Raw genomic sequence first — 20733 nt, 5'->3', positions numbered from 1 at the left:
TATCTATAAGCATTATACATCACATGTAACTTAAAATTTTTAGATAATTCTTTCGATATACTTTTTAGATATTATTTTAGTAAATATTTCTAATAATTACTTTATATACTTATTTAATTTTTAAATTTTTACATCATAATATCTAAATACTTATACTTTTTAAACAAAGCCACGAGAATTTTAGAGATTTATGCAAAAGTGAAGCATAATTAATAGCGTGTCACTTATGCAGTGTTCCGGCATAATTAATAGCGTGTCACTTATGCAGTGTTCCGACAACAACCGAATGTTTAGTAAAGGCGCAACTTCTTCTTTCTTTTTTTTTTTTCTTTTTTTTTTTCAAGCAGTTGTTTCAGCAAAACGGAGCATCTACTTACTTTGTTAGTGAACATCTAAGAGAGCAGAAACTAACTTTCTGAATTTGACATTTGGAGCAATAAAAGGAGCAGAAACTTCTGCAAATAGTCCTTTTATTTTGTGTTTACTTATTCCATTGCCATTGTTTTTACCTTTTGCTGTTGATTGCATAACTGGTTTTACGAAGATAGTCAATGATCACATTTGATAACAAATTCAATAGAGCTTAGCTTACATAAGAAGGTTTTTAAGAACCTTGGGTACAAGCTCCATAATAGTTTACTAAAGGATTTGGATCCTCTAAAGGGATTTGGATCCTCTAAAGTTTGAATTTCACTTTAGAGAGGAAAGTGTGATCTCTCACCATTGACTAAATATTGGTGCTATTTATGTGGAGTGTTAGGCTTGTGTGTTAAAGCCTTAAAGGTGGGTGTCTAAGGACTTGTAATTTAATAATTCTTGGGTAGACTCTATTATTTTTAATATATAATTTTTTTTTTATGGTTGCACCAAACGGTAATATTAGAAAGACAAAAAACAACCAGTCTAATCAATCTAAACAGGTATATTAAATAAAGTTAAAAATAATAAATTTTGACAGTTTTTAGTTAATATTTTTTATTATTAAACATTTTCGATTACCTTTCTAACAACATATTGAACATGATCCTTCATTTAACTAATTAATCCAAAATATTTATTTGCACATGGTAAAAAAAATATGTAGAATTAGTGATTTTGCCCGTAATGTTACGGGAATATAAAATTTGTAAAGTTACATCAATTTTATTCTAATATTATAGATTATGATAGAAAAAATTATAATATTAAACTATTTTTATAAAATAATCATAGGAGGCAAAAATTTCCGTCAACTAAAAAGATCAGGGTCTCTATAAATAAAAAAATCAAATAATAATTTTTTTTAGTTATTATTTTCATGTGAAAGAGTTTAATTTTTTATTAACAATTAATTTTAACATTCACTATCTAAAATTTAAAAGATTTTAATTTGTATATTTTTACATTTGATTAGATGTTAAGTCTGTTATACAAATAAAAATAATTAATTTTCATACTTATTATTTAAAAATATTTTTTTCTCTCTATATATGTAAAAATATAACTAGATATTAGTTTAAAAAAATTTATATTGATAATTATAAGATTGACTCATAATTGAATCTTGATTTTAATTATTAATTACAATATTAGTATTCTTTCTAAATGATATATGATAAATATTTAAAAGAAGAGAAGTAAAAATATAAATTAGAAAGATAAGAGGTCAATATCTAAAACTAAATAAAAAAACTAAAAAAATTACATATAATAATATATTTTTTCATGTGAATAATATTATGGGATTATTTTTAATTATATTTAATTATAAATTTAATATATTTTTTTATAATTTTATGAATTTATTTGAATTATATTATTTTATTAATTTTAGTTTTTCTAGAATAGAAAAGTTGTAACACCATACCATACAGAGCTTTACGCTAAGTCGTAAATCAATAGTGGCGAGGCATTACGACACCTAAAAAAATACATACATAATATTTAAAGAAATGATATAACTAGGAGCTTGTGAAAAAAAATTTAAACAATTGAAAGTTGTTAAATACACTCGAACCACATTAATGCAAGTGATCACCATATACAAAAGCAAAATATATATATATATATATATATATATATATATATATATATATATATATATATATATATATATATAAGATTTTGAATAATTTACATAATAAGTACTAGCTTCAATCTGCGAAGAAAATGCCAGTTAGAATATTATAAAACTCACAAGTGTACAAAAGAATATCATGTGTTTTTAAATTACAAACTTCTAAGAGGAAATATACAATGACATGTTCAAAAGTGGAGAAAAGTACTAAGTATTGAAGGTTGTAGAAGGCTTAGAGAAGGGAGGTTGAATCTATGACTTTCTTTCGCTTTAATGAAATAATCCTTTTAAAACAAGCTTTCAGTCTGAATTTGTTTGAACTCAGCAGCGAAAATTTATGAGACAATTTCATTTTGTCTCATGAATATCAGAAAATAGAACAAAGAAGAAACGAGAGAAGCTGACACCATCATGTATCCTGGTTCAGTTGCCTTGTGCAATGCAACCTACATCCAGTCTCCACCATAACAGTGATGAAATTTCCACTATAGTTAAAGTATTACATACACCAATTCCACAAAATTGACACAGTCATTCCACTCTCAAGTTCTAACCTAACTTGACTTGGCTATACTAATACCTAACTCTTCACTCTTAGTGCTTACCCAACTAAGAAAGGGATACCTCACTGGTACAAGATACAAGACACAAAACCAACCTAAAGAAATCTGAAATCACTCTAGGCTTTTCACTCAACTGTTTCACTTAGCCTTTTAACTCTCATTGGCTTTTACTTGAGCTCTCTCTTTATGCCTTTTCACACTCAAGAAATTATAGAAAGATAAACATTAAAAAGAAAAATACAATCTGTAAAACATGAAGGAGATTAATGCTTCAACAGCCTTTTTGTTATGTGATGAATCAGATTTGCTTGCCTATGATTTAGTTCCTCATTCTGGCAGAATGCTCCTTTAATTAGGAAATACTGTCCAAGTTGATGAACTTCTTCAGAGAACTCTTCTCAGAACATAAACCTCAAAATGCTGGTTCTTTTTCCTTGTCTTCAGAATAATGAACAAATTTTCTTTTGTATCTCCTTGCATGTTATTGAGTTGCTCTCTCCTAAGTTAACTTCTTGAGCTGTGTGCTACCAACTTACTACATCACTTTTTCAGTTAATCCCTAAATTAGAAATTTAGGTCTGACTTTCTCTTACTTGACCGAAAGCCTCAGAGAAGCATTTAAGAACAGTATTTCAATGGCAATCCCACATCTGAACCCTTGAGATACTACTTTGTCCCCAAGAAACAAATTTGACCATTGATTTACAGCAGTGGTGAACAGAGATCACTTTCTTCATTTATCTCAATTTAGAGTAGCAGAGAATTTGAGAAGAAGAGAAGAAAATTGGATGCATGCAAAGGGAAATAAATCACCTTTAGCTTCAGACTTAGCTTGATATGGTTTAATTTTTGGTGATTAGACTTTTGCTTTTTGGATTGAGCTTTCTCTTTCTTTCTTCTTCGATGAATGGCTTAGGGACAAAGTTCTCTCTATCTTCTCTGAGTTCTGACCGAATGAAAAAGGTGAACGTTGCTTTAGTGGAAGCAATTTGGAGGGATTGGCTTGAGAAATGAATTCGGGCTTGGGTTGGTTCTTTTCTAGTTCGGCCCATTTGAATTCCTTGCTTTGTTTTCTTTAGGCTTCCATTGTTTTGACAGCCCACCAGCAGATTCATTTTATTTCATATTAGGTTGCTGTTATGTTTGCTTATTATGACCTGCATCAGTGAATCAAAAATAATCAACACTAATTAGGTTTTCCCAATAAAATAATGTTTGTCATCATCAATTAATTTAGTTAATTATTTAACTCAACAAGTATCAAAATAAACTCAAAGGAGTCTTCTTCGCTTCACCAACGAGTCCCGCACTCTCAACGAGATGCATCTCGTCTTGTATCTAAAAAACAGAAATTTTCACAAAAGGTGAGAACCCGAATATTCCCAGTAGGGTAATAGTTTCAAATAGAGATTATGAGAAGATACATGAACCGCTAGATAATCCTAATCTCCGCCTTCACAGAAGTTAAAGCCTAGGGTTTTAACTAATCCCAACAGGATTAAATCACTAAGTCTCATTTCTGTCACTACCTCTAGTCGCAATCATTTCCAACATGATCTCAGATTCTCAGCATTACTCCCAGTATCCAATTATTCAATCCAGTATTCAATTTAGTAATTTCAATTACAAATATTAATCAACACGGGGTTAATTTACTAAATTTAACATATTCTAAACCACCACTGATCTCATTCATTCTCATAATCATAATCATTAACAATCCCAAGTCTCATGTCTCAATAGTGGAATCATATACAAACAATAAACAATATAATATAAACACAATTAGAGAACAATTATAGCAAGTATTACAGTTAGTAGTTAAACATAAATATACAGTTAGACAAACCAAACAATATGCACACTCAAACAATAGCAAACAAATGCACATGATGCATGCATGTCCTACTGGCCATGAGCTCACGTATTAGTTAAACTACCAGACTCAGCATATCCGGTAGCTAACCCAGACATAATCTCTCTGTCGTGCATCCCCAGGAGGAACAATAAGAAGGGAATCCTCAACCTTCTGGTAGGGAATCCTCAACCATCCACCATCTCACTGGAGGCAGCGCTATTTGAGATATAGTGTCTGCCACACTTCACAATCAGAAAGAGAATGTGATGTAATGATAGGGAATCCTCAACCTAACTCTTTCATACCACAGTCAGAAATTGAATCGAAAGAAATCCTCAACCTTCTATCCGATTTTTCGATGTAACAAGAGAGAGAATTCTCAACCCCGCTTGTCCACCACAACAAGAGAGGGAATCCTCAATCTTAGCTTGTCTATCCATGAACAGGATCAAACCACCGTCCTTACCGTAAGCGTGACGAACCACCATCCCCATAACATCAATCATAATCTCGTTTCAATCATAATCACAATCATATATAATCATTTCTCAATCAAACCTCATTAGGTTCACATGTAGTATAAGGATAATCATTCTCAAACCGTGAGCAGGATAAAACTATCGTCTTTACCATAGTTGGGGGTTAAACCGAAGGGAATTCTAAACCTTCTGTCCAATTCTCCGATACAACAAGAGAGGAAATCATCAACTCAACTTGTCCATCGCAACACAAGAAAAAAAATCCTCAACCTCAACTTGCCTATTCGCGAGCAGGACAAAGTCACCGTCCTTACCGTAGAAAACTAAAACCCGTTCTTGCCAATCAATAATCATTATTGATCAAACCCATTATTATAATCAAACTTATCATTAATCATAAGCGCTATTATATGTCTCAATAACAATTTTCATCCTAATTCCTAAGCCTCATATGAATCCTCACTTTTTGATCTAAGTCTCTAATCAATTCAATTCAATCCTAGTCGTAATCTTAACCAGCCTCATAAAGCATAACTCATCATAATCCCCATTCACTTATATAAATGTGTAACGGGAGAGAATCCTTAACCTCCTCAATTTATGAGCGGGATTAAACCACCATTCTCACATCATTCCGCAACTACGAACAAGCGTTAAATCAATACGGAAGCAGGACAAAACCCACAACCTTGGCTCGCAAGCTGGACAAATCTTCTTCCTTGCCAAAACAGTCATTCAGACCACAATCAATCATAGTCATTGACTTTAATCAATTTCATAATTTTATAATATTCATTAACCCCAGTTCCTCATCAATTTATCCACAGAGTAAGTGGGATCAAACCACAACCATTTCATCTTATCCACTTAACCTGGAGCAAGTGGAACGGAGTCACGATCTTTGCATCTTACCCAGATACATGTTTAAAATCTTAACTCGGAGCAAGTGGAACGGAGTCACGACCCTTGCATCTTACCCAGTCAATTAATTAATTCAAGTTATCATATCACTTTTCAGTGTATTCAAGGCTTAATTATAGTTATTCAACTCCATATGGAGGCTTAAGAGGGTTACAACCTCGCCGGAAAGGCAGAATAGTCAAAAGCAGAGTTTTTCAAGAAAATAGGGAGTGTGTGCAAGCGTGCAATTTTTCTTGCTGTGCGTATGCACCACCCTGTGCATATGCATAGGCATACACAACGCCTCTGTCTAGTACGCACGCACGCTTCTGTGCACGTGCACACCAGCCAATTTTTCTGGTTTTCTGCAGCATCTGAAATTTCAATTTTTAACACCAGTTTTTAAATGTTCATAACTTTTGCTACAAAAATTGTTTTCTCTCTGTTCTTGAACGGTTTTAAAGCTCTCATCACTAGTTTTAATTTAAGATAAGTTTCACTCAATTCCAAACTCCGAGCGCTAAGTTATGATCCGTCAAAATTGGTCAAAAACCACTTTTTACCTAAATTCTACATAAGGTTCATTTTGCTATTTTCTCAATTTATTTCCTTTAAAAACCAACACAAACCGACCTTTACACACCCTCTACACTCAATCATCAATCCTCAATCATATTCTCCTTATTAATACCATCACACCCTCATCAATCAACAATTCAGATGGTTAATTTGGAGGTGTAGTGTACTTTTATTTAATTGGTGGTTGTTCATGTTGTTCAAGATGATCATTGTTTATTTAGCACTCTCCTTTATAAAATTATAGCAGCAATTAAAGAAAACAATTTAATATAAGACCCTTTAGAAAAAGGGCAAAATGAAACATATATATATATACTGTGTTTAACTTGCATATTACAAGATAGATGAAATCAAACATGAAGCACCGTGCTGGTCCCTTGCCTCAAAGAGTGCTGAAACTATAAACTTCAACATTGGTTTTGCATGTCATTTTTATTCGAAGTTAAGTCGCATGCACTGAACAAGAGCCTTAGCTATACTGGACATGTAGCATACTTCTAACTTCTTAGTCTAAGCATCAGCAAGGTATTCTAATATGCTTCAAGGTTCAAGCACACCAACTGCTAAGACCCCATATATGGGCAATTTTATGTTAGAATAAAGAGTAAAGACTTAATTTGACTCTGTTTATTTTTACGAAAAATAATACAATTTTTTACTAAAATGAATAACAGTTTGGCCCCTAACATTATTATTTTGAGACAATATAAATCTTCTATTAAAAAATACGACAAATGTTAACAGAAAATTAGATATTGATTTTGTAGTAGTTTTATGTGTAATCTGTGCAAATTTTAAATACCAATGAAGTTTTTTTAACAATAGAATCAACTAACATCATTTTCATTTTTATCATTATAATTTCTATTGTTATTAATTTTATTGTGTAACTATACTTTATCATCATCATCATTTTCTCTATCACTATCAATATTACCATTCTCTTCTTTTATTTCTTATGCAACGCTGCTATTTTTTCTTTTTAAAAAGATTTCATACTATAATTACTTTTTTAAGCTTTTTTTTATAACATCATTTCTAGCCATAGTCTTTTCTTATTACACTACCTCAGTAAAAGAATTTTCAATAATAAACGATTTAATAATTTTGGGAATCGGGTTTTAAATCCCATATATTACAAACGAAATTATCACAAAATCAATTCTTGTTAATATTTGATAAACAAATTTTTTAAACTGAAAATTTATATTATTTCAAAATAATAATGTTGGGAGGCTAACGTGTCCCTTTTTTTAAGACATCACATTGTCTTTTATAAAAATAGACAAAAACAGAATTGAGTCTTTACTCTAAAATGAATAAGATGATGAGGGAACTAGGTATAAATGGATTGACAAAAAAGGATTTTAATTTAGTCCTAGGTTGAGTGTGCTTGTCTAGTCATTTAATGTAAACTAGATTTAGACTTGTGCATTGCCAAAAAATAAAATAGATATATACCGTATTATTTAATATTATATAATTAAAATTTTATACTTTGACTTTAAATAAAATTATAAAAATACTCCATTCAAATTTATTTATTTGATTTTATATTATTATCTTTATTTTTGTTCTCTAAGTAGTCATTTTTATTATTTATTTTTTTAGATTATATTTAAGTATTATAGTACAAATATAAAATTATTAGATAAAATATAATTTTAAATATAATATTCTATTAGTCAAAAATTCAAAATTAATATTCAATTTTCTAATTTTATTTTTTATGACTCATAGTAATACTATGTATTTTTAATAATATTACAACTAAATGATATTAAAAAGTATAAATGGTTAAAAGAAAAAAGAAGTAATATATGGATGATATAATTAATGAATATAATTAGACTAAAAAAAGAAAAACTAAAAAGAAATTGTAAAAGTACATAATATATAATTGAAATTAATATTCAATTTTTTAATTTTATTTTTCATGATTCACAATAGTACTATATATTTTTAACATATTACAACTAAATGATATTAAAAATATAAATTGTTGAAAAAAAATAATATATAAATAATATAACTAATGAATACAATGAGACTAAACATTAAAAAAAGAAAACTAAAAAATTGTAAAAGTCTAGTGTTTTAGGAATCTATAACAAACTAAAAAAAAAAAAATAAGTTGTGGTCATGAACCGAATTCTTCAAATACTTGCACAAAATATTAGTAAGAATGGAAGAAAAAAAAAATAAGAGACATGATATTATGTGAAAAAAAAAAAAGATAAAGAGGCATGAAGTGAGTGTTGATTTCTGTAGAAAACATAAGAAGATATAAGTATGATGAATTATGTTTTATTACTCAATTTATATCTATTAAAGAGAAATAACATTACCGCGACGGATTAGTCCTTGACCTGCCGGGTTGGGGGATACCGTGGGAAACCAAAAAAAAAAAAAAGAGAAATAACATTAATATTGAAAGCATATATTATCCTATATAAAAGTAAATAGTAAGAGAATATAGAAAATATAGAGTAACTTAAAGAAAAATAAATGACATAAAAGTAAGAAGGAAAATGAAAAAAATTTTAAGTTGTAATTCTATATAATAATCATAAGAAAGAGCGAGTATAAAAAAAGATGAATTATGTTTATACTTAATAGAGAGAAATAATATTAACATTAAAGATATATAGTATCCTATATAAAAATAAAGAATAGGAGAATATAAAAATTATAGAATAACTTAAAGAAAAATAAATTTGATGAATAAGAATAAAAATGAAAAAAAAAATCCTAAACTATAATAACAAGACATATGAGAAGTAGAAATAAAAATTTAAAAATAATTCAATTAGAAACAAAAGGATTAAAAAATAATTCAATTAGATAAATAGTGAGCAAATTATACTAATTAACTACTTATTCTGACGTAGCATAATCTTAAAAAGTTAGAAGACTAAGAATGCATTAAAACACTACTTTCAGCTCTGTTTTAAATATTAGAGGCTGGGGACTTGCAACTGCCTCAGAGTTTGAGAGTAAAATCGTGAACTGAATCTTGGTCCCATGCCACAGCATTGACAATCCCCATTCTACAAAACAAAAGATTCCTTTGATGTTGAAACCGCTTCTAAAAGAATCCTTCATATTTTTTGCCACAACGCAGGTCTTACTATATTTGTCATAGCAAAGGATGTTTGTGTTAGTCATACAAAGATGCCTATTTTATCTTTTATTAATTGCTCGTCGTCTTGTTCACTGTACTTCATTGGATAAGCATTGACAACGCCTCTTTCGCCGCAGTCTCCAGCCATTAAAGGATCAAAGTTGGGTCTTAACTGTGGATTCAAATAGCCTGCAATTACAACTTCTAATTCCGAGTGCCAAAGCTCATCTCACTTACTAGGTTAAATTAACGAGTTCCTACATATCTTACAGTGTCTACCAACAAGAGTTTGGGGTTACTAAACCAGACTACTCTGCAAAATACACATTCCACATTACGATCCCAAAACATCATCTCCTTAGTGAACAAGTAGGTAGTTCAATAGGTAAGTTGCTTTCCTAAACCATACAAAACATAACAAACGCTTAATTATCAACAACTGCATCAAAGAAACTTGGCAAACGACACCGGAGGAAGAAGGTCAACTGTCCTTTTCCGCTTCACAAATTCTTGCTGACCCATCACTCCCTGCATTGCAATACATCACCAAATATGCAATAATATTAACAGCATACACACACTCAAAGGAAAAAGAAACAAACTCGTGCAATATTCTCCAGGGACAAAGTCTCTAACTGCCACACAAAATCAGTATGTCAAAAAACCCGATACGAACCTGAAGTGTCAGAAATTCAGAATTAGATTAATCATAGAAACAAGGACCAACTAACAAAGTGATTAGTTGTATACTTGTATTAACAAACGAACATTTGTCATCGATGCAAGTTCGGCGGAAATTACAACTTATCCCATAACCGAAGTCGACTTAAAATATCTCAATCGGAACTATAACAATATGTATTTTGCTTAGTCAAAATATTGTTTTCAATTTAAAGGCAACCATGGTAATAACCAAAAACAAAACAGAGATTAAACTTACATTTTGAAGCCTGTGGCCCGTGCGGTCTTGTACAGCATCTTCACCAGGCAATGCAGCTGATGGTGACCCATTCGGGAACCTAGTCCTGCGATGCCCGCGACGGCCCCAGGTGCTGCACTTGCGTTTCTTTGTTCCCTTTGAACCAGATGCTTCGTTGGCACAGCCTGTTCCCTTTGTCCCCACGTGGATTGGATCCTTTGCTACCTCAGCATTGACATTACTTCCTCTCACGACCTCAACACCCAACCCGTTCTTGATTTCTAATAAAATTGTATCTCTCAAAATCCTATCGGTATACAACTTGTAGTCCTCATCCGTCAAGCAAGCTGCCTTTGCTAAACGCTTACACAGATGCACAAATGCATCCACTCTGGTTCTGTACAACGCTGTCATGTCGCCAGTTTGATTGACAACTCTTCCCGGTCCCAACAGGTACCTTGGTGGAACAGCCTCATGGTTATGTTCGTCAACAAACCGCGACACATACCATTTCCCACTCCCAGCTTTTCTCTTAATCCTCATTTCAGCAAGACAGCCGCAACGGGTTACAGCCTTGTGGTCCCTCTTTCGATCACTTTTGTCCAACCACTTCTTGTCTCTAAATCCTTCTCTGTTGCAGAGATAAGTGTACCGAACAAATTCCCCTTTACTGTTTTTTATCTTCTTTCCCTGCCTTATAGCAAAACCCTTAGCTCGCCCGTACTCATTATAGAAGCGACTAGCTTCCTCAGGATTATTGAACTCCATATGTAGTACATCCTCAGCTCGAAGGACTTCAGACTCTATAAAGCCATTGTCCAACCTTACACACTTGTCAACATTGTCCCCATCGAAGCCATCGGCTTCATTCACTGTGTCCAAGGATGTTTCCTGAACAATAACAAACAAAAATTTAGATATCTTTCCTACATTCACTCACACAGTAATTATTAGCAACCACAAGCAATGTGCATGTATTAATAAACAATAATACTCTCTGCATCATTACAAACGTCGAATCCCCAACAAATCGATGTTCTGATTAAATTCCTCAAATTTCGGCTAACAAACTTTGCTTTGTATTTTCATATGCCACAACAACTCCAGTATGCCAAACTGGGAAGAACATGTTGCCATCATGTTATTCAATATTATTCTTAAACCACTCAAAGTGGTGCGGCTTCTAATTTTACGCAAGTATCACTAATGTATCTACCATGGCTCAACATAAATCCTCTTTTGTGGTTTTCATGAATAACATTCTCGTTCCCTGTAGAACATAAATCATATAAATGACAATGACTACCTTAAACATCAATCCAACTGCTTGCGACCAAATTTACTGGATCTCAACATTGTCTTATAATGGAACCTTTGAAATGCTTGAAACATGGTCACTAACCCAAGCTAACGGCTACATGCTACAAACAATATCCTGGAAGGGAGACAAAGATTCATGTAACGAGCCCGTACCTCTTCATCATCAACAAGGTCCTGCCTTTCACTCCCAACTTGGATTGTGTCAGCACTCCTTTTGCAATGATCATGCAGCTTTCTGCTAGAGGAAGCCATTCTCAACCTGAAATAGGAATGGAACCACAAAACTTAGCAATGAAAATCATAAGACAAATAAATCCCTTATTGCACTCTGTTTGAATTCTTCCTATTGCTTTACAAAAATCTACCATCAAGTCTCTTCATTCAAAAGAAACATAATGCGTTCACAACATTCCTTGATCCTTCCCACTGGTCACTTCCATGGCTCTCTGCACCATCTCTACTCCATTTTTTTACTCAATTTCTTATGCAATAGAGGTGCCTAGATTGTCTTTGACATCTTTCAAAATTTTCTAGCACAACATATTGCAGGCTCAAACAAAAAAAGAAGTGCAATTGTCAAATCCATTCCATACTTGAACGCCCAAAGTTTCCATTGCAACCACTTTGACGGAGAAAAACATTTTAATACAGTAATCGCTACCTTCTTTAATTCTAGTTTTAAGTCACAAAATGAATTAAGTAAACAAACCCACAATCTGGTTCTGTACAATGCTGTCATGTCACCAGTTTGATTGACATCAACTCTTTCCGGTCCCAACAGGTACCTTGCTGGAACAGCCTCATGGTTATGTTCGTCCACAAAGCGCGACACATACCATTTCCCACTCTCAGCTTTCCTCTTAATCCTCATTTCGGCAAGACAGCCGCAACGGGTTACAACCTTGTGCTCCCTCTTGCGATCAGTTTTCTCCAACCACTTCTTGTCTCTAAATCCTTCTCTGTTGCAGAGATAGGTGTATCGAACAAATTCCCCTTTACTGTTTTTTATCTTCTTTCCCTGCCTTATAGAGAAACCCCTAGCTTGTCCATACTCATTATAGAAGCGACTAGCTTCCTCCGGATTGTTGAACTCCATATGTAGCACATCCTCAGCTCGAAGTACTTCAGACTCTACAAAGCTGTCGGCCAACCCTACACACTTGTCAACATTGTCCCTGTCGAAGTCATTGGCTTCAATCACCGTGTCCAAGCATGTTTCCTGATCAATAACAAACAAAAATTGAGATATCTTTCCTACATTCACTCATACAGTAACTATTAGCAACCTCAAGCCCTGTGCACGTATTAATAAACAATAATACTCTCTGCATCATTACAAACGTTGAATCCCCAACAAATTGGTGTTCTGATTAAATCCCTCAAATTTCGGTTACTAACAAACTTTGCTTTGTATTTTCAATTTTCATATGCCACAACAACTCTAGTATGTCAAACTGAGATGAACATGTTGCCATCATGTTATTCAATATTATTCTTAAACCACTCAAAGTGGTGCAGCTTCTAATCTTAGGCAAATATCACTAATGTCTCTATCATGGCTCAACATAAATCCTCTCTTTTGGTTTTCATGAACAACATTCTGAATCCCTGTAGAACATAAATTATGTAAATTTCAATGACTACATTAAGCATCAATCCAACTGTTAGGACTTGCGACTAAATTTACTGGATCTCAACATTGTCTTCATTAATAGAACCTTTGAAATGCTTGAAACATGGTCACTAACCCAAACTAACGGCTACATGCTAGATACAATATCCTGAAAGGAAGACAAAGATTCATGTAACGAGCTCGTACCTCTTCATCATGAACAAGCTCCTGCCTTTCACTCCCAACTTGGGCTGTGTCAGCACTCCCTTTGCAATGATCATGCGGCTTTCTGCTGGAGGAAGCCATTCTCAACCTGAAATAGGAATGGAACCATAAAACTTAGCAATTTAAAACATGAAACAAATAAATCAAACATGAAACAAATAAATCCCTTATCTCCACCATATCTACTCCATTTTTTATTCAATTTCTTATGCAATAAGGTGCCTCGGTTGTCTTTAACATCTTTCAAAATTTTCTGGCACAACATAATTCCAGGCTCAAACCAATTCAAACATTGGTTGGTACATTACATTTAATCTATCAAACAAAAAAGGGAGTGAAATTGTCAAATCCATTCCATACTTGAACGCCCAAGTTTCCATTGCAACAACTTTGATGGAGAAGAACACTTTAATACAGTAATCGCTACCTTCTTTAATTAGGTAGCGTTTGTTTTTGGAGACAGGACACAGAGACATGGACAGTACATATTTAGAATGTGTTTGGAAGTAGAGACATGGACACGGAACACATTGTCTCCGGGACAGTTTTTTATATTTTTGTGTCCACTCTTCTACGAAGGACAATGATGGACACGGGATTTGGAAGAGTGGACACGGACTCTTTTATAAATTTTGTTTTCCTTTTTGTCCATAGATATTTTTTATTATTCCACTATTATCCCTTCTTATTTTTCCTATAATTAGTCTTGAAACTTTTGAAAGATAAATATTATTAAAGGTAAAATTGATCTTTTTAAAATGCTAAAAAATAATTTATAAGTTGTAATTGATTTTATATAATTTAAAAAAAATCAGTTTTTAGATAAAAAAAATTGGTTTTCTAAATAAAAATAAATTTTTATGTGCAAAAACTTTTTTTTTCATGTAAAAATAGATTTTTTTTTAAAACTGATTTTTTATTTAAAATTAATTTGGCTTATTAACCTAAACAAAATTTTTTATTAATCAAACTCAAATCTATTTTTTTATTAATCTTAACCATATGTATTCCTACATATTAATAATAAATTTAAAAATAAAATAAATATATTTATAATTTTTATTTTAATATAAATACTATTATATATTTTTTTATTAAAATTTTTTGTCTCTTCAAATATTTTTTCAAGTTTCGTCTGTACTCCTACGTACTCTCATTCTCTATTAAATTACTTTGTACTTGATGTAGAAAATTTGGAATCATATGGTTATTTTAGTGATTTCATATAATATTTTAATCTTGTCCACATGTATCCAAACATAATACTGGACATTACATTAGTGTCTTGTACATCGTATCCAAACACAATACACAAACAATAATTTTTAGTGTCTCCGTCCTATTGTCTCTGTCTCAGTGTCGTGTTCTGTCCTGTCTTTGAAAACAAACGCAGCCTTACAGTTGAAGTCACAAAAATGAAGTAACTAAACAAACCTACAATTGGTGTTGGTAGCAAAAAGAAAACCTTGATTGGAACAACAGAAAAGCAGATTAAATTTGGAATTGTTAAACGCACTGATCTCTTTAAGCAAGAAACAATGCGCCTCCGCCGGAAGTGGTCGAAACTCTGTCTCCGGCAGCCGTGACTGCAGCAATGAGCTTTGAAGCCGTTGACACGCGGCAAAACCCTGCCTGTTGGTGTGCTCTATTATTCGGGCTATTTTTGTCTTTTACGAATATGACTCGCTCCAACTTTTTTTTTCCCTTTTACATACATGAAATGAAATGTTAGAATAAATTCGATAATTAAAAATTATCATACGATGATTTAATTAAATCTCTTCGTCCTTTTTCTTTTCCTTCATTCAGTTCGTTGTACATCTTGTGATCAATTTTGGTATTTATTCTACGGTTAATTCAAATTTTATTGTCTAAGATTTGTGAAATTTTTAATCGTGCAAATTATGATAATTTTTTATATTTGTTCGACGGTTAAGTTAGATTTTATTGTCTAGGATTTGTAAAATTTTTAATTTGTAAATTGTCTATCTGACTTGATTTATTTCTGGGTTCATATTCTTGGTTACATTATTTGAAAATTACTGTTAATTTTAAGTATGGTCTATGAATCTGTTTCCTCTTCTTCATTTCATTATTTAGATTTTGTTGGTATGATTATCATTTTTCCTTTTCCTACCAGTTGAATTGTTTGTTGCATGTGGTTTGTGTATTTCATCCATTTTTAGGATTTTTTAATGATTATAAAGATTGTCTTCTTACTTACCTTTTCTTATATTTATGGATGATGGGTTTGGTTTTGTGAATCATTGTTTAGGTATGTGGTTTCTACCTAATCTACTTTCTCCATGGTGATGTGATTGACAGAATTTTTTCAACAAAGTCAGTTTATAGACCCAGCTTCTCCTATTTAATTTTTGCATTTCCAATTTCATTCTCTGCTATTCAAGTTTTGCATTCCAATTTCCATTCTCATTCACTAATCCCTTTAAATTGTTTGGGCTGAATGTAGCAATTTATAATTTTTTCTGCATTCAGAATCATGTTCTCTTATCTGACTTGGTTTGTTTCTGGGTTCATGTTCTTGGTTACATTCTTTGGAAGTTTCTGTTACATTATTTGAAAACTGATGAATCTATTTTTAATTTTTTACTTTGTGTATATTCAACAAATCCATTGAAGTTTTATACTGTTTTCTGCATTCAGAATCATATTCTGTTATTTATGTTTGATGTCAAATTTTATGAAGCACTCAAATAATTATATTAAAAGCAGACCCATTCAATACAATATTAACATTCCATGAATCTATTTTTCTTTTTTATTTTGTGTATATTCAACAAATCCATTAAATTTATATAAAGTGAATTGGTGGTTGCATGTGGGTTGTGTGAATCATTATGAGGGAATGAGTTTTGTACCTAATTTGTTCTATCAGTAGTGATGTGATTCACAGAAATTGATGTATAGCTTTCTGATTGTTTATTTATATTTTGATTTCAGGTCAATTTCTTTATGTATTTTTTATTGTTTATATAAAGGAATTTTTTGTCTAACTAGGAATTCCCTCCTACAAAGAGAGATACATGGAGTAGGTTATCTTCCCTTGAAGATGTCTTCTCCATAGATAATGATGTTCTACCATACATTCTTCACTGAAAATGTGGGAATCCCTATCAAGGTATAGGCTTTCTATTTAATCTATTTGGTTAGTGGTGATGTGATTGATAGGAATTGATTCATAGCTTCTTGGTCATTAAATGAAAGATTTGGTTATTCAACTCAATTGCGTTCTCATTTTTTTATTATTTATGTAAAAATTATTTTATATTTCAGCTCTTGAAAAGACATGGAGTCTTTGTCCTGAATTTAAGATGCCATTCAGAAAGGAAGTGACTTTTTCACAATAAGATGGCATCACTCCACTGTTTGTGTTACTAGGGAATTCTCTTTTATCTAATCTATTTGATGAGTGGTGATGTGATTGATAGGAATTGATTGATAGCTTCTTGGTGATTTATTTGCATTTTGATGAAACCTTTTGTTAGTCAACTCAGTTGCATTTCAATCCTTTATTGGTTATGCAAAAATTGCTGTATATTTCACCTCTTGCAAAGAAGTAGAGCTGATTGTCATGAATTTGTTTGCTTCTTTGATAAAGGAATATGCTTGTGCCACTCCCATTCAAGTTTTGCATTTCCAATTCCATTGACTCCTGTTCAAGTCTTGCATTCTGATTTCAGTTCTGATTCAATAATCCCATTGATGAATCTTTGTTTTTTTTTTTAGGTATGTTCAACAAATCCATTAAGTTTACCTAAAGTGAATTGCTGGTTGCATGTGGGTTGTGTGAATCATTATCATGGAATGAATTTTGTACCTAATCTATTTAGTCAGTGGTGATGTGATTAATAGGAATTGATTCATAGCTTCTTGGTCATTAAATGAAAGAATTGGTTATTCAACTCAATTGCATTCTCATTTTTTTTTATTATTTATGTAAAAATTATTTTATATTTCAGCTCTTGAAAAGACATGGGGTCTTTGTCCTGAATTTAAGATGTCATTCAGAAAGGAAGTGGCTTTCTCACAATAAGATGGCATCACTCCACTGTTTGTGTTACTAGGGAATTCTCTTCTATCTAATCTATTTGATGAGTGGTGATGTGATTGATAGGAATTGATTGATAGCTTTTTGGCAATTTATTTGCATTTTGATGAAACCTTTTGTTAGTCAACTCAGTTGCATTTCAATCCTTTATTGATTATGCAAAAATTGTTGTATATTTCACCTCTTGCAACGAAGTAGAGGTGATTGTAATGAATTTGTTTGCTTCTTTGATAAAGGAATATACTTGTGCCACTCCCATTCAAGTTTTGCATTCTTAATTCCATTCGCTCCTGTTCAAGTCTTGCATTCTGATTTCAGTTCTGATTCAATAATCCCATTGATGAATCTTTGTTTTTTTAGGTATGTTCAACAAATCCATTAAGTTTACCTAAAGTGAATTGTTGGTTGCATGTGGGTTGTGTGAATCATTATCATGGAATGGGTTTTGTACCTAATCTATTCTATCAGTGGTGATGTGATTGACAAAAATTGATGTATAGCCTATTGGTCATTTATTTATTTTTTAAGTTCAACTGAATTGCATTACATTTTTGTTGTTTGTGGAAAAATTATTTTATATTTCAGCTGTTGGATGGACATACAGCTCTTCGCCCTGAACTTAAGAGGTTCATTGAGAAAAGAATGGCTTTGTGCCAGTAAAATGGCTTCATGGTATTATTTGTCTAACTAGCACATCTCTTTATCCAAAGAAAAATCTATCCAACAGCTGGTCTTCCCATGAAAATATGTTCTAGACACATAATAAGGTTGTGCTATATATTCTTCATTGGAAATTTGGGAATCATTATCAAGGTATGAGGTTTCAATCTCATCCGTTTCATGAATGTTGATGTGATTGACAGATTTTTATTGATGTTTGTCTATACTTTTTTTCCATTCATCTGCTGTTTTGAATGTATCCCTACTTAACACATTTACCAACTCTCATTGCCATGAATAGAATCATTGTTTGGGGTAGTTGATGACTGCCTTCCCTATGGTCTAATGACATGTAGGTGCATTGTAGTAGGTATGGCGTGATATCTCAATTTTTGGTCCCTATTTCTTGATTTCTTGAAAGTTTCACCTGTTTTTCCTGTTTTTGTGTTGATTCAGATTTTGCTCCTATGATTAGTTGTCTCTATGCCATTGAATGGAGATGCATATGGACTGAGATTTTGTTTCCCCTCCATTTCTATCCTCAATTTGAATTCTAAAAGGTGAGCCATGTGTCCTAGATTTTTTCTATAAAAGGATGGTTGGTGAACCACATTCAATGCATAAACATTTTGTTGTGTTCTATTTTCTCCTAAGCTCTGTCTATTTCAGAATTTTTTTGTTTACATTTTGATCTATTTCATCAACTCTGTTTATCTCTTTTCTTTTTTCTGCAATGCCTCCTCCTTTTGTTATGATTTCTAAGATGCATCCTCCTAGAGAGGCTTGGAGGCTGAAAGTTAGGGTTCTAAGGCTTTGGGTTGTACCCTCTTTTGGTAACCATGAGGTTCCTAACTCAATGGAGATGATTCTCCTTGATGAGTGATAAACCCATATTTCATGAGTTCTTTTGTGCTTAATTAGAGTGATTTATTCAACTCTTCACCTACTTATTCACATTAATTGCATGGTTTTACTTTCCCTTCCTTATTATGTCATATTGTGAAAAACATGTTTTCTAAGCTTTAAAATCAATTAATTTAATTACCTTTATTTCCATTCGATGCCGTGATTAGTGTGTTGAGTAGTTTCAGATTTTCTAAGGCAGAATGACTTAAAGGATGAAAAAGGAAACATACTAAAATGGAAGGAGGAGGCAAAACGGAGCTTTAAGGAAACTGGTATCCACGCGATCGCATGGATGACGCGATCGCGTGCCAAGCACGAATCAGAAGCGACGCGGCCGCATAACTGACGCGACCGCGCGCCTTAAGCAAAACGCACATGACGCGGTCGCATGACTGACGCGACCGCGTGACAAGGAAAAGCTCCAAATGACGCGACCGCGTGACCCACGCGGACGCGTGACAGAGGCCACGTATCAGAATTTATAGAATACGCCCCCAGCAAATTCTGAAGCCCTTTTTGGCCCAGATCCAAGTACAGACAGCATAGACCAGAGGTTATAAAGTGTGGGAATGCACCCATTCAAAGAGAGCTCGCATATTTTTACCTTTCAATGATTTAGATTTAGTTGAGAGGGAGATTTTCTCTCTCTCTCTTTTAGGATTTAGGATTTCTTCTTATTTTAAGAGTAACTCTGGATCCCAGGTTTAATGTTCTTTTATTTTAAGTTTTATTTCTTCCAACATTTGAATTGATTATTATAATTTGATTTATGAATTATTCCATGTCACAGATTGTTCTTTGAATTAATGATATTTGAGGTATTTTCAGTTTATGATTGTTCTCTTTGATTTAAGTTACCATTGCTTCCCATCTAAGGATATTTTTATTATTCCAGCAATTTTACTTTTTTCCCTTTTGGTTCTGGTTAAGAATTTAGTAACTCAACAGTTATTAAACTCAACATAATTGATAATCATTATCTTGCTAATTGAGCTGAACCTAAATAATCCCAACCTTTTCTTAGGAAATAAATAGGATTCAAAGGTCAATTCAATTAGTCCCTTGACTTTCCTTGCCCTGGTACAGGTTGACCAAGTGGAATTAAGATACAACTTTCATTATAGTTGAGAGGGATAGCCAAGTTGGACTTCTAATTTCCCTTATCTTTCCAAAAATTATTTTACAGTTATTATTTATTTTTTATTGCCATTTAATTCACTCGTCATTTAAATTACATGCTTCTCACCTTCTAAACCCCGATTACAACCTTTATAACCAATAATAAGAACATACTTCCTCGCAGTTCCTTGAGAAGACGACCCGAGGTTTGAATACTCGGTTAACAATTTTTAAGGGGTTTGTTACTTGTGACACCCAAAACGTTTGTATGAAAGGATTTTTGAAAGTTTAGAAACTATACTTGCAACGAGGATTTATCCGCAATTTTCTTGACCACGCAAAAG

At 32.4% G+C, this 20733-nt stretch overlaps 1 protein-coding gene across 1 annotated transcript; it reads right to left on the bottom strand.

The window, feature by feature from the left end:
• Positions 1 to 9763: 9763 nt before the first annotated feature.
• On the bottom strand, positions 9764 to 15283 carry LOC112778033 (uncharacterized). Its single transcript, XM_072228054.1, has 5 exons — positions 15152 to 15283; positions 13618 to 13723; positions 12512 to 13017; positions 11952 to 12057; positions 9764 to 11369 (listed from the first exon to the last, which is right to left on the bottom strand). The coding sequence occupies exons 2-5, from the start codon at positions 13714 to 13716 to the stop codon at positions 10431 to 10433; spliced, it is 1650 nt and encodes a 549-aa protein (XP_072084155.1). The 5' UTR covers positions 13717 to 13723; positions 15152 to 15283; the 3' UTR covers positions 9764 to 10430.
• Positions 15284 to 20733: the final 5450 nt, after the last annotated feature.

This window comes from Arachis hypogaea, chromosome 19 (assembly GCF_003086295.3).
Source record: "Arachis hypogaea cultivar Tifrunner chromosome 19, arahy.Tifrunner.gnm2.J5K5, whole genome shotgun sequence".
In the NCBI taxonomy this organism is placed as follows: domain Eukaryota; kingdom Viridiplantae; phylum Streptophyta; class Magnoliopsida; order Fabales; family Fabaceae; genus Arachis; species Arachis hypogaea.
Note: the sequence above shows the minus strand (reverse complement) of the source record. Positions and strands in the feature narration are given on the sequence as shown.

Excerpts from the sequence above, each read along its gene's own strand:
- LOC112778033 (XM_072228054.1), bottom strand. The coding sequence starts at position 13,716 with ATGGCTTCCTCCAGCAGAAAGCCGCATGATCATTGCAAAGGGAGTGCT. Across the intron at positions 12,058-12,511 it reads GCATTGTACAGAACCAGATT|GTTGAGAATGGCTTCCTCTA; the intron begins GTGGGTTTGTTT and ends TTCCTATTTCAG. Across the intron at positions 11,370-11,951 it reads ACCTTGTTGATGATGAAGAG|GAAACATCCTTGGACACAGT; the intron begins GTACGGGCTCGT and ends GTTATTGTTCAG.